Below are 14061 nucleotides of genomic sequence, written 5' to 3' on the forward strand. Positions count from 1 at the left end.
CAGGCAGTGACCCCCGGCTGGGGAAGTGCGTTTATGCGTTCTGAACCAAAAAATTTAGGATTCATTTGCTAATTATGGACAACGATTAAGCCTATTGTGTTCAAGTATGACATAACCTAAAAGCATGATGATTTGTGGACTTATTCCTTTTGCCTCGGTAGCCAGAAATTGGCCGTGCACTAACCACAACTGCTAATGAGGCAAGCGTCGAGAGCCCGCTGAGAATACTGTGCACAATCAAAGATGGCAGCCGCTGTCAGTGGGGCATTCCCTGTTTGTTTGGATCAACAGCGAGCCTCTGGTAAGTATATGGACCTAATAACATGAAAGAAAACGCATATTGTTGTTTCAGCTTCGTTTTGAGTCCAAATTCAAGCCTTGAAAAACCGGCTATTTCACGAAGACAACCGTAAACATTGTGACTTCTTTCCTTCATTATGCTAAATTTGGACCAAAATGGTAGGTTACTGCAATAATTAAAATCTTCTTTAAAGTGCACCTCCCTATTTAGTTCTTCTAATGCTTCTTGAAATTATTCTGCCTACATACTTCAGGTTTATCTGGGTGAACAGACTGCAGTTTCTGATCATCACTCCTTCCTAGGCTATGTCAACAGAAGGCAGGGAGCTCAGCAACAGATTAGCAAACATCTGTTGTGATGCAGCTGACCAGCTCAGATAAATAACACTCATCACCTGAGCTGCAACTTTAATGTAACACCCCTGCCTGATTTGAAACTGAGACAGTGAAACTGAGAGAGCCATTCATTTACTGTGTTGAAGAACAAGGAATAGATTTATTTCTGGTTACATTTACAACTTACATGAGTTAAACTGGAAGTTGGAACTTGCATGCCCCATGTAGCCTTCACAGACACTAAAACTAGTGCTTTTAATCTGTGAACAGAGTGTGTGTCTGTGGCTGCATGTTTTGCAGGTCTTCCCTCCTTTTTTCAAGTTCAGTGCTTCAAATCAATGCATGTAAATGTAATAGACCCTATTGGTATTCCAAGCTCTCGTAATCTCTCGCAAACTTCAGACCATAGCAAAGCATGTGGTACAGCGATCATGTGCGAGCTGCACAAGCCACGGTTCGAAGTTCTTGCGATGTTCAAAGCATAACAAAGGGCATGTCTCGCGAGAGCTACTCAGATGCCAAAAAAGGTCTATTGTAATGATACCGATGTAGGTTAACTATGGAAATATACATACAAAAACAGTTAAACAATAGACCCTATTGGTATACCATGTTCTCACAAGCTCTCTCAAACTTCAATGCATGTTATATGGCTATCTCGTGAAGGCCAAAGTTCGTAGTTTTCTTGACTTTCGTAGCATAAAAAAGAGCAGGTCTCGCACATATCTCGGAATATCTGCTCACATGCCGAAAAGGTGAAATCCTATCCTTGAACCATTGACTAGTAGTGGGGTTTTTTCTCCATAATACTTGTAAAGTTGGAGGATTTTACAATTTTCTTCCTTTTCCCAGTCATTTTTGTTTTGGCTGTAAAGCAGTGTGTGTTGGTTTTGCCTTTTTCCTGGTTTTGGTTTATAAAGTTCTGTATCTCTTCTCTGTTTCTGAGGCCAAACTTTAAGGGAGAACGGAGGCGATTATATATTAAAGCACAGAAATGCGTTGATTATGAAAACAGTTAACATTTTCTTCCCTTTTGTCTTTGTGCACAATTTTATTAAATTGGTTTTTTCTAAATATACACTGAAATAGTGGTGCCAGCAATGAAAGGACACCATTGGGACCAATACAAAATGTCCTTGTATTGCAGGTGGCCTGTCGTGACATGGTTATTTGATCAAGATAATAGAAAAACAGGGTTCCATTTACTAGTGCGCCCTGCGCCATTGGCACATTAAATCTGAAAATGTCCCATGACAATTCCCTTCAGTGTGTCATTGGGCGCATTGAGATTACGTACCACTGCGCCACCATACATACATGTACACTTTACATCGGATTACACACACAGATAACACGATAGAGCGGCTAATTCTCAGATGGCACCATATTGTACCATTTTGCATCTTCGGTCAAAAATGCATACAGGCCTCTTGGCGCTTCTTGCCTTCGACTATGTCCCATCAGAATTTGGTTGAGGGGGACAAGTGTCCAATTGCTTTTTTCTCCCAGGCAGAACCCTGTAAAAAGGTACTGCAGAAGCATGAGAAGGTGTGCTTTCATGGGAGGTGTCCACTCATCAGAGGGGCCTCACATCACAGGTACCACTGTAGTGTATTATTTTCATGAGCTGAACTGTCCCAAATAAACAAAACAATATTCCAAATATATAACTAATTTTACTTGGTACTGTCAATATGTAAAGAATATGATACAGGCATGGGAATTGTCCTCCAAAAGGCAAATTTCTGCCGAATAATTTTTTGTTCCGCCGAAAAAGCAAAAGTGTCCGCCGAAAAAATAAATGGGGCAGGCAATAATGGTTCTAAAAACTGAATTTAATGGCAAACTTGGAGCTTAGATGACACCAAATTGCACCATTTGGGTTCTTTGGGGAAAACAAATTCCGGGCTAGGCGCTTTGCGCCGTCGACTTTGCCATTCCTTACAAATTTTCAGCCTTTTTTATTTTTTTCAATTCCCATGCCTGATGATAGTATACTGAATTATTTTTTTAAGCAGCAGAAGAGGAGGAGATGAAGAAGAAGCAGATGGCGCTGATGGAAAAATTACGCAATAAGCGTACTTCTCAGCATAGATCCTGGACCGACTCCCTGATGAAATCTGTCCGTACCACTGGTGGGGTAAGTCAAACATTTACATACAATTTGTCAGTATTTAGTGTTTATGTCTTGCAATTTTATATAATTAAAAATGAAATCAGTCCCACATCACATCCTCCAACCCCCCGCGGGTTAGGGGGAGTCCCATATTGGTTGGGACGAGAAAGAATTTACCCGATGCTTACCAGCATGTCGTAAGGTTCTGTTTCTCCTTTTACCCTTGTTAAGTGTTTCTTGTATAGAATATAGTCCATGTTTGTAAAGATTTTAGTCAAGCAGTATGTAAGAAATGTTACGTCCTTTGTACTGGAAACTTGCATTCTCCCAGTAAGGTCATATATTGTACTACGTTGCAAGCCCCTGGAGCAATTTTTTTATTAGTGCTTTTGTGAACAAGAAACAATTGACAAGTGGCTCTATCCCATCTCCCCCCTTTCCCCTATCCCATCTCCCCCCTTCCCCCGTCGCGATATAACCTTGAATGGTTGAAAACGACGTTAAACACCAAATAAAGAAAGATCACATCCTCCATTAAGCCATACAATTTGTTGGTGAAAGGAACTTCAAAGAAAGTACTTCCAGCTGTAACCTCCTCATTTTGTTGTTGTTTGTTTCTTTGTTTTGTTGTGATGTATGGTGAAATGTTTGTGGAGATTTTTTGTTCTTATTTTATTTGGAATCAAACTGTAACTTTGGAATCAACATTTTTTCTTTGTTGTTTGTTTGTTTGTTTGTTTGTTTTGCTGTGATGTATGGTGACATTTTTGGGGGAGATTTTCTGTTCCTTTTTTAATTTGGAATCAACATTGTTTCTTTGCAGGACCGAAGACTTCAGGCTGACGGTTCAGAACGTGTCCAGGTACAGAAATGCCTGGACACTTTACAGAGGGCGATGAAAGGTACCAGCTGCTTCTTTGAGTTTGAAATCCTTTTGTAGTGGATGTGTCGTTTACTGCACTTGTAAAAGTTGGTTACCCAAGACTGGTTAACTGGAGCCTTTGTTATGACATGCAGGATGTGATTTACTGCCCTTGTAGAAGGTGGTTACGCAAGACTGGTTAACTGAAGCCTTTGTAATGATTATTCCGTGTTTCTTAGATCCTGCTCTAACAGAGGTTACTGGGAAGTTTGAATTGAAACAGGATGCAGGGAACTAACCATGAAAAGAGTCAGTTTAGAACTGTGTGTCACTGTGTGTGGGGTGTTGGTGCAAGCCTGGAGCTGCATATTTTGTTTCTTTCTGTCTAGAAATGTTTTGTTTTGGTATACACTTCTGATAATGCTTCTAAGTAAGCATGTCTATTAAAAAAGGAAGTAAGGAATACACTTCCAGAACCTGGGTATACATTTCTCTAACAAAGAAGACTAAAAACGCATTCAACTACATATTAGTTTGCAATAGTTGTGCACTTTTTGGGGGATCCAAATTCTCTTACAACTACAAGAGAGACAAAGCATGCATTCATGGTATTGGTAGATTAGAGGGGATGACCCTTATACTGTCATTTAGCTGCTGTTTCATGGTATGTGCAGACGGCTGCATAGACCAGCAGAAAAGCTGCCTGATACGTTAGAGATTTCTTGAAATTTTCATCCTGTCGTTTTTCAATTTCTGTCACTTTTTAGTTATTTCCCCTACACTGCCATTTAGCTTCTGTTCCATGAGATGTACAGACCGACACACAGAGCAGCGGAAAAGTGGCCTGGACTGAGGTGCACGACAAAGTTGCCAGCCAAGCGGGAGCCATCCGCAGTGTTGGATTGGTTGAAACTGAGGTGCATGACAAAGTTGCCAGCCAAGCGGGAGCCATCCGCACTGTGGGATTGGTTGAAACTGAGGTGCAGGACAAAGTTGCCAGCCAAGCGGGAGCCATCCGCAGTGTTGGATTGGTTGAAACTGAGGTGCACGAGAAAGTTGCCAGTCAAGCGGGAGCCATCCGCACTGTTGGATTGGTTGAAACTGAGGTGCATGACAAAGTTGCCAGCCAAGCGGGAGCCATCCGCACTGTGGGATTGGTTGAAACTGAGGTGCACGACAAAGTTGCCAGCCAAGCGGGAGCCAGCCGCAGCGTTGGATTGGTTGAAACTGAGGTGCACGACAAAGTTGCCAGTTAAGCGGGAGCCATCCGCACTGTTGGATTGGTTGAAACTGAGGTGCACGACAAAGTTGCCAGTCAAGCGGGAGCCATCCGCACTGTTGGATTGGTTGAAACTGAGGTGCAGGACAAAGTTGCCAGCCAAGCGGGAGCCATCCGCAGTGTTGGATTGGTTGAAACTGAGGTGCACGAGAAAGTTGCCAGCCAAGCGGGAGCCATCCGCAGTGTTGGATTGGTTGAAACTGAGGTGCACGACAAAGTGACCACCCAAGCGGGAGCCATCCGCAGTGTTGGATTGGTTGAAACTGAGGTGCACGACAAAGTTGCCAGTTAAGCGGGAGCCATCCGCAGTGTTCGATTGGTTGCAACTGAGGTGCACGACAAAGTTGCCAGCCAAGCGGGAGCCATCCGCAGTGTTGGATTGGTTGAAACTGAGGTGCACGACAAAGTTGCCAGCCATCCGCAGTGTTGGATTGGTTGAAACTGAGGTGCACGACAAAGTTGCCAGCCATCCGCAGTGTTGGATTGGTTGAAACTGAGGTGCACGACAAAGTTGCCACCCAAGCGGGAACCATCCGCAGTATTGGATTGGTTGAAACTGAGGTGTGTTGTGATTTCAACCAATCAGAACCCGTTGTTTGTTCTCTGGCGTTTGGGTGGCAACAACATTTGGTTCGTGCCCCTCAGCCCTAGTACATTGGACATAATATTTTTCATCATCTCGTTTTTCTATTTCTGTCACTTTCAGTTATTTCCCAGCAGTCTCTTGTGGAGAGGCTGGACTTGATAGCCCGTCAGCAAGGGTTGTCGTTTCACTACAACGATAACGACCCCAGCGTCAAACTGCAGGCTGACATGTTCCACATTGAGATCATTCTCAACAAAGGGGGAGGGGTCAAGGAGGTCAAAATTGCCCATCAAGGGGACGCAAGTGTGAGTAACCATTTTATGTATTGACATTCAAATAAATTCTGTGAAAACTATTGTCAATAGACGAATTCCGGAAATAACGGGTTTGTATGGGTTGTGAGAGAGTGAACGCCCTTGCTTTTTACTCGGACATACATTGCAGGGACCATATACTAGCGAGGGATGTGTCAGAAACGCGTGGACAGGAGCACGTGTAAAGTTATTTGTCAGAGAAAAAGCAAGGGTATTCACTCTTTTACAGGGGCGGGGATGTAGCTCAGTCGGTAGCGCGCTGGATTTGTATCCGGTTGGCCGCTGTCAGCATGAGTTCGTCCCCACGTTCGGCGAGAGATTTATTTCTCAGAGTCAATTTTGTGTGCAGACTCTCCTCGGTGTCCGAACACCCCCGTGTGTGCACGCAAGCACAAGACCAAGTGCGCACGAAAAAGATCCTGTAATCCATGTCAGAGTTCGGTGGATTATAGAAACACGAAAATACCCAGCATGCTTCCTCCGAAAGCGGCGTATGGCTGCCTAAATGGCGGGGTAAAAACGGTCATACACGTAAAAGCCGTGGGAGTTTCAGCCCATGAACGAACAAACAAACTCTTTTACAACCCATACTAACCTGACAGAGTTATTTCCGAAAATCTTCAATTGACCCATGAGGGAGATGCAAGTGTGAGTTTTGATTGTATGTGTTCAGTTGTTTCCACAAAAATTGTTGTAAAATTGCCTGTCGGGGAGATGCAATTGTGTGTTCCCTGGAGCAATTTTTTTATTAGTGCTATTGTCAGGGTTCGTACAGGTCATGGAAAACCTGTCCCCCGAAATCGGCGTATGCTGCCTAAATGGCGGGGTAAAAACGGTCATACACGTAAAAATCCACTCGTGCTAAAAACATGAGTGAACGTGGGAGTCTAAGCCCATGAACGAAGAAAGGAAGAAAGAAAATGGAAAACCTGGAAAGTCATGGAATTTGATTTTTAATTTTCCAGGCCTGGAAAGTCATGGAATTTCAATTCAAGCCATGGAAAGTCATGGAATTTAACAAATATAAGAAAGAAAAATAATTAACCTTTAGCACGCCAGCGGCGATTTTCGTCGCCCAGCCATTCCTTCCCCCCCCCCCCCCCCCTTGCCAGCCAGCGGCGATTTGCGTCGCCAGCACAAGGCTTGTTCGTATGACCAACTTCTCGTTCGTATTTGCATACAAGAATGACGGTATTTTTAACGGCACTTGAGCCAAAGCGAGGCTCACTTCCTTCCGTTATCTTGTCATGTCGTCTGCGCTGCATTTGAGTCGGTTTCGTAGAAGTTTTCTGCTTTTGTTTTTGCATCGATAAAGTACTTTAGCGCTTCGACAAGCAAGATGGAGGATGATGAGTTTGAAACTTTCTTTCGAGTTGTTTCTTGACAACAAAAAGTATGCGGAATTGGAACGAATTACCGAGGAAGATCTTCGCAATGAACTGTGTATCGCGGTGAAAAAAATGACAGTTCGTCAAGTCACAGTGTCAGTGACGGTTACGAAACGGAATTTACGAAACGGAATTTACGAAAGTGCAGATGGATACAAACAGTGGCTGGTCCAGTTTAGTGAAATGACAGGACCAGCAAACATTACCGATAATCTGACTGCGTAGCAAATGCTTGACTTGCTTGTCGAAGAGACACTGCGTAGAAACTGACTCAAATTCAGTGCAAAGCAAGCCAGTGTCAAAACTGGCAGTGACAAGACGTAAAAAGTTTGCGTGTTCGGAAATGGCGACCTGTGGATCTAGTCATGGAAAATGTTATTGAGGCTCATGGAAAGTCATGGAAAAGTCATGGAATTTTGTTTCTAAAAACCAGTGGGGACCCTGTATTGTGAACAAGAAACAATTAACAAGTGGCTCTATCCCATCCCCCCCCCCTTTCCCCGTCGCGATATAACCTTGAATGGTTGAAAACGACGTTAAACACCAAATAAAGAAAAATTGTGTGTTGGTTTGGTGTTTTAAATTTGTTTTTATGAAAATTATTATAAAACTGTTCAACAAACAGGGAGGTGCCTGCGTGAGTTTTGATTTTATGTGTTATAATTATTTTTGTGTGTGTAGAAACAGTGCTGTTTTAGTAGAAGTGGGTGCTAGGCTTGGACCTTTTCTTTATACCCTGGAGAACCAAGTTGATGTAATGTTTTTCCTATTATTAGACATGTTACTGATGGTTGTGTAATAAAGTTATCTTTTTTGCAATGGATCATGGGATGTTATTTTCATTCCCCCCAAAATACCTGAAACATTGTTTAAGCCCAGTCAGTGTCCAAAAAGGTTTATTTCAATTGAGACATTTGACTTTATTTTTAAACGGTATTTCTCTTTTTTTTTCAGGTGTGCCATGAACTCACGGAAATTTTGGGGTGAGTGCTTGAACTTTAGTTTTGGTAAAATTAGAGATATAATGGAATCTGAAAAACTGCTGACGTGCATTGATACACAAAACAGTACTCGCACAGAAGACAAGAGTGAAGTTTTACCATGAAGATAAGAGTAGAAAACGTTTATGTCCATTTTCATTGTGCATTATGGAAATGTTTCTTGTCCTCTTGTCTTAATCCTTTCCTATTGTGTGTTTGTGTGAGTGTATGCTTGTTTGTGTGAGTATGCTTGTTTGTGTGAGTGTGTCAGACCTGTTTACCAGTACGATTTGGGCGTATTTTGTACGCCAAATTATTATCAGTACGCAAATACGCGACACACGCACAAAATACGCATAAGAAAAAGTCTAGAATATGTTTTTTGGTGTTGGTGTGCTGATTACGGGATGGTACAACTGATACCGGTTTCGGTCGAAGGGAGATAACTATGACAGCGAGTCTTCAGCTGTGGAAACCTTGTTCAGTTGTTGGCACGTGCGATCGTCTGGACAATCGTGGCAAAATGAAGCGGTAAAATGTGACAGTTTCGGATGACTGTACCAAGTCTAAACAGCAGAAGCAGCAGATTTTCTTGGAGAAATATAAGAAAGAGCCAGGAATTGTGGAGTCTACTATGGGAAAAAGTCATGTACACTGCAAGTATTGTAAACTACAGATTTCTTCGTTGTCCATGCTGGGAAATATGACATCGAATGACACTGCAGTTCCAAAACTCACATGGACAAGGTTGCTGCAAAGAAATCTGCTGAAAGCTGCCAAGGAATTATTAAGTTCATTGCCGCAAAGCAAATCCTGCCAGAAGAAAAGGCTGTAGTCCGTGCTGAAGCAATGTTTTCTGAGATGATTGTAAAAATGAACTTGCCACTGTCAACCGCAGATGTTATTTCACGAACTTCATCTTTTCATTATCAATCTGCTTGGAAGACACTGGTTATAATGTTATAAACTGACAGGTAAATAACATTGTTTTATCCCTGTTGTATCGGAAGGAGTTAAATTCTGAAGATGTTCACAAGACATGCTATTCTTACACAAACGCGTTTGCACCCACGGCCCACGTACGTTTTGCCTAACCCATATGGCTTTGCTTGCAAAGTACACCAACTTTTTGAAAAATACACTTAACTTTTTGAAAAAGTACTCTTGCCTCAGGTTTAGGGTAAACAGGTCTGGTGTGTGTATGCTTGTTTGTGTGAGTGTATGCTTGTTTGTGTGAGTGTATGCTTGTTTGGTGGTGAATGTTACACAGTCAGAAACCTTGAAACTTTCTTTTGCAGTCACGGGGACTTCCCTGAGTTTACCTCCCACCTAGAAGGGTTGCAGAGTATTTACCAAGTTACTGCAGAAAAGTGAGTTTCATCATTTAAACTTCCGCTCCTTGACGCACCCCCCCCCCCCCCAGACAATTAACGTAAGTGTTCGTCGATCGTCCTTTGTTTATGACACCTTTAGCAACAGTACTATCAGTGTGGAAAACCACGCTTTTTCCTGCCCACAAGTGCGACCAGCGTTCAACTGCTTTCACGACTGCAATGATTTCCTTGAAATTTATGTGCAGGTTTTTTGCTGCGGGAATGTCCTTTTCAAAACAAGTATAAACCCAGTCACTTTGGTAAAAGGCTCCTGCTGCTGTATTGCACGCATCGACATACACATGCTGCGTAGCATGTTGATGAAAATACACGGTACCATTGAACACTGTAAGAAAAGCCAACCACCATTGCAAGTCTTCATGAAAGGCTTTTGTAAGTCTAGTTTTGTGCTTTTGCTGCTGCAAAGGTTTTTGTGCGTCAAGTATGCGACGGAGAAAAAATCTGCCTCCCCGAACCACACATGACGCCCAGTTGAGAGAGCCTGCGAGGCTCTGTAGCTGCTGCTTGCTTGCGCGTTGTTTCCGCTGAAACTGCTGTAGCTTCTGTCGTAGCTGTTGTATCTTGTCGTTGCCCAACGACAGTGTGCAGGCCTGGGTGTCAATGTCCACCCCCAGGAAGGTGATGCGCTGGGTAGGCCCCACCACTTTCTTCCAACTGATGTTAAATCCTAATTCTCTGAGTAATCTAATCAAGGTAAAAAGCATTTTTTCACACTCTTCTTTTGTTTCTGTTGCTAACAAAAAATCATCAATATAGGCCACTACTCCACTCATTCCTCGTCTAATCATACACCGTCTCACAGCCTGTGAAATCCTATGGAAATGAGCGGGACCTACGTTACTGCCAAACGGCAGTCTGCTGTCAAAAAGATAAGTAGGTGTTTTGTCATCACCAAAAACCCATTTGAGTCCAGTTACCTGATAGTTCTCTGGGTGGATACACACAGATCTGTATGCTGCTTGAAGATCAACTTTAGCGCACCAATATCCGCTCTTTGCTAATTTACAGGCATCTCTTAATGTTTGAAATTTAACACTTTCCGGTATTGAGTAATCGTTCATTGCTTGTCCATAAGGTCTGCTGCCATCGTGAATGAGTCTGATTTCTTTATCGTTTTTTGGTATAGCTGCCAAGGCACTAACTATGGTAGGCTTCTTTGAAGCAATAACGTAGTTTCCTTTATTTATCTGATCTATGAGTTCCTGCTCCACTGCTACTTTATGCTGTATCGCTGATTTGTGGTTCTTATGTTCTACTGGTGTTACTACACTGCCTCTTGCAATAATGCGAAAACCGTGTTCTATGCCATCCAACAAAAAGGTCTTATCGCTATCATCTACCAGCTCATTTTGCCAAATATGAAGTTTTGCGCTAATGGAAGAACTACCACAGAGAAAGTTACAATTGTCAGGGTTCTGTGCTGCATAAGGACTAGAGTGGTTGGGGCCTACCTTGGCCGTAGAGACAATTTGCTGTGCTGGATCCTATATCAGGGGGTGGCTGCCAGGGTTCGCTGAGTGCTGGGTTGTGGGATGGTCCTTGCCGCAGCTGCTGCACGCGTGCTCGTAGATACAACGTGGACCATAGGCGCATGACCCCTTGTTGTACTGCAGGCACACCTCTTTGCCCCCGGGTCCTGTCGGTCGCTGTCGGTGCGCGCCACTGGCTCCGCCGTTGCCGCCAGACTTCTTGATGGTTGGCGTAGCCCGCTCCCGAAGCACAACTGTCGCCAGGTGTGGTGCTTCGGTCCCCCAGGACAATTTGTCGGCCGCCTGACGCTGTCGATATTCGTCGTCGAAGATGAGCACAGACTGCCAGGTGAAACGGCAGCCTAACTCCCCCACCATCTCTGTGTAGCGTAGATAGGCCGCTACATCAAAGTCTTTATCCCAGGACAGGAGTGTGGCCATGATTCTGGCATTTGCCACAATCCAGGCGGAGGGTGACACCCGATCTAACTTCGGCTTTGTATTGGGTAACTTGATTGTCACCCCTCCGCCAAGAGACACCTCCTCCTCCACAGCCAACGAGGATGAAACAAAATCGATGATTTTTAATCCCTCACCTTTGGGTCTTGCCGGCGTCACTGGCGAACCGTCCATGTTGAGTCGCCCCAACAATTCCGCCAAACCACTGGCACCTCTGGCGGTGTCGTTGCTCATGGGGCCTCCCCCATCTTTTGCTTGCAGGGTTTTAATCCCTGCCCGAAGCAGGGCAAGATGCCCCCTTTTTATGTTGGCACTCAGGGAGTCCAAATCCTCCGGCTCGACACATTTGAGGGCCGCCAACGAATCGAACCCCTCTTTGACGAGGACGCTGGTCACCGCTGAAGGAAGGTTTGACTCCTTACACCATTGTTCTATTTCGGACATGATCAAATAATGTTCAATTTCCGACGCGCGCACTTCAATGCTGCTGCTGCTGCTGCCGCTGCTTTGCCGCTAATGCAAGAGCGTGTATCCTCTGGCACTCACTTGCCAGAAAGTTTGGCGCCAAAACCTCCACTACAACACCCTCCCCCCTCCCTCCTTACTTCTAGGCCCCGCCCACATCCGCTATCTCCATTCCTTCCCCCTTCCTCACCATCCTTGTCCAGTCCTAAATACCATCGCCTCACCTTCAGTTTAAAAACAATTTATCGTTCCTCTAAACTGACACTTTGTCATCTCATTGGTAGGAAGGGGGGGGGGGGGGGGGTGACCAGATGGGGTCATGTTTCCTGTGTTATGATTTGGTTTTTAATCGATTTATGTCTTAAGCATTTTTTGTCAAGTTTTAATAGAAAGAAGGGTGTTGGATTGACAAGATGAGGTCTTTTTTTCCTGTGTTATGATTTTATTTTTCAAGTGACATGTCTGAAGCATTTTTGTCATGTTTTTATAAAAAGAAGGGGGTTGAATTGACGAGATGGGATCATTTTCCTCATGTTATTTTTGTTGTTATACCTGTTCTCTGAACAATTTGTCATGCTCCAAGCAAAACCATAGCAAAAAGTATGATTATATGTAGTAACAGAAGACAAGCTATTGTTCTACATCTGTTTTCAGCTGTGTTGACCATCTGTCTGTGGTTCTGCAAAGTGTTAGAGGAACGTTTGGTTTACATGCGTGTATTTACCTGTTGCAGAAAACTGAAGTCAAAAGCTTTTCTTGCGCTGCAGTCGCTGGAAAAGGACCTGAATTCAGTGGCTCAGTTTCAAACGTGAGTTGATTTCTGCCCCTTTTTTTCTTCTTTTTCTTTTGCTTAACAAGGATCGAAGCAGGGCAAAGCAGAAATATTGTGGTGAAGATTGCAATTCACGAATCCATATTTTGATTTTCTAGGTGTGTTCTTATTTGCAAAGGTGCTGATGTAAATCTGAAAATATGTGCACATATCCTTTGGTTGATTTTGTAAATTGTATACTATTTGTCTTTGTTGTTGATCAGCTATTTCATAGACGTTCAGTTTCAACTTTTGTGGTACATGTAGTACTATTGAAGGAATACGGTTCACATTAGTTCCCTGTAAAATGTTAATATTTTCACCATTTCAGTTCTATCAGTGGGGTTGCAAACTACATCCACAAGTCTCCGCTTGGAATTCTTCTGCCGCGTACTGCTGGTGAGTTTTATTTAACTATACAGTGACCCTGAAATGGTATTTGGTGTATTCAACTGATGGTTTTTCTCTCTTCTGTCTTCATCTTTCCGTCTTTTTAGGTACACTGACAAAACTTCTTCGGAAAGACTTTTTGATTCATATAGTTTTTTTTGCTTTTCATTTAAAAATGTAGCATGTTTTTGGTTTCTTTTAATTAAAGATTGTTTTGGTTTCTAAACAACGAAGTGACTGTGGTAAGATGAACAAAGTTAAAAAACAAAGGAATACTGTACTCACCAATACAAGAACGAGACAAGACGGTACGAATTTTCGCTTATGGAAGCTTCATCAGGAAAAACAAGAACACAAAAGACAACAAAAAGCAGACGCAACACGGAACGAACAAGGTTTGAAAGAAAATGGAGGGGAAACTAGGAACGGAAATGAATGAAAGGGGAGAGAAGTGGTTGGATGATGTCATGGGCACAGGCATATTAGACTAAAAGTGATACACAAAAATTATGAATGTGTATCACTTTTAGTCTAGTATGCCTGGGCCCTTGACATCATCCAACCACTTCTCTCCCCTTTCATTCATTTCCGTTCCTAGAGTTCCTTCCCTTTTTTGCGTGTTTTCCCTCCATTTTCTTTCAAACCTTGTTGCGTCTGCTTTTTGTTGTCTTTTGTGTTCTTGTTTTTCCTGATGAAGCTTCCATAAGCGAAAATTCGTACCGTCTTGTCTCGTTCTTGTATTGGTGAGTACAGTATTCCTTTGTTTTTGACTCACATGCGAAGCAAAAGTGAGTCTATGTACTCACCCGAGTCGTCCGTCCGGACAACTTTAACGTTGGATATTTCTTGGACACTATTCAGTCTATCAGTACCAAATTTGGCAAGATGGTGTATGATGACAAGGCCCCAAAA

The 14061-nt window shown here is 43.2% G+C and overlaps 1 protein-coding gene across 4 annotated transcripts in view; it reads left to right on the top strand.

Moving 5' to 3' along the window:
• The first annotated feature begins 10 nt into the window (after positions 1-10).
• Positions 11-14061, top strand: part of LOC138983230 (mediator of RNA polymerase II transcription subunit 1-like) — a 43290-nt gene continuing 29239 nt past the window's right edge. For 3 of the 4 annotated variants that reach the window (XR_011461046.1, XR_011461045.1, XM_070356646.1), the window contains exons 1-8: positions 11-301; positions 2652-2776; positions 3576-3654; positions 5600-5784; positions 8136-8164; positions 9460-9531; positions 12682-12756; positions 13091-13158. Coding sequence is in view for 2 of the 4 variants with exons in the window: in XM_070356646.1 (XP_070212747.1) it covers positions 244-301; positions 2652-2776; positions 3576-3654; positions 5600-5784; positions 8136-8164; positions 9460-9531; positions 12682-12756; positions 13091-13158 (691 nt within the window). In the remaining 2 variants the exon portion in view is untranslated. The remainder of the gene's footprint in view (positions 302-2651; positions 2777-3575; positions 3655-5599; positions 5785-8135; positions 8165-9459; positions 9532-12681; positions 12757-13090; positions 13159-14061) is intronic. The other variant, XM_070356648.1, reaches the window with a different exon arrangement.

The sequence above is a fragment of the Littorina saxatilis genome, linkage group LG12 (genome assembly GCF_037325665.1).
Source record: "Littorina saxatilis isolate snail1 linkage group LG12, US_GU_Lsax_2.0, whole genome shotgun sequence".
Taxonomy (NCBI): Eukaryota; Metazoa; Mollusca; class Gastropoda; order Littorinimorpha; family Littorinidae; genus Littorina; species Littorina saxatilis.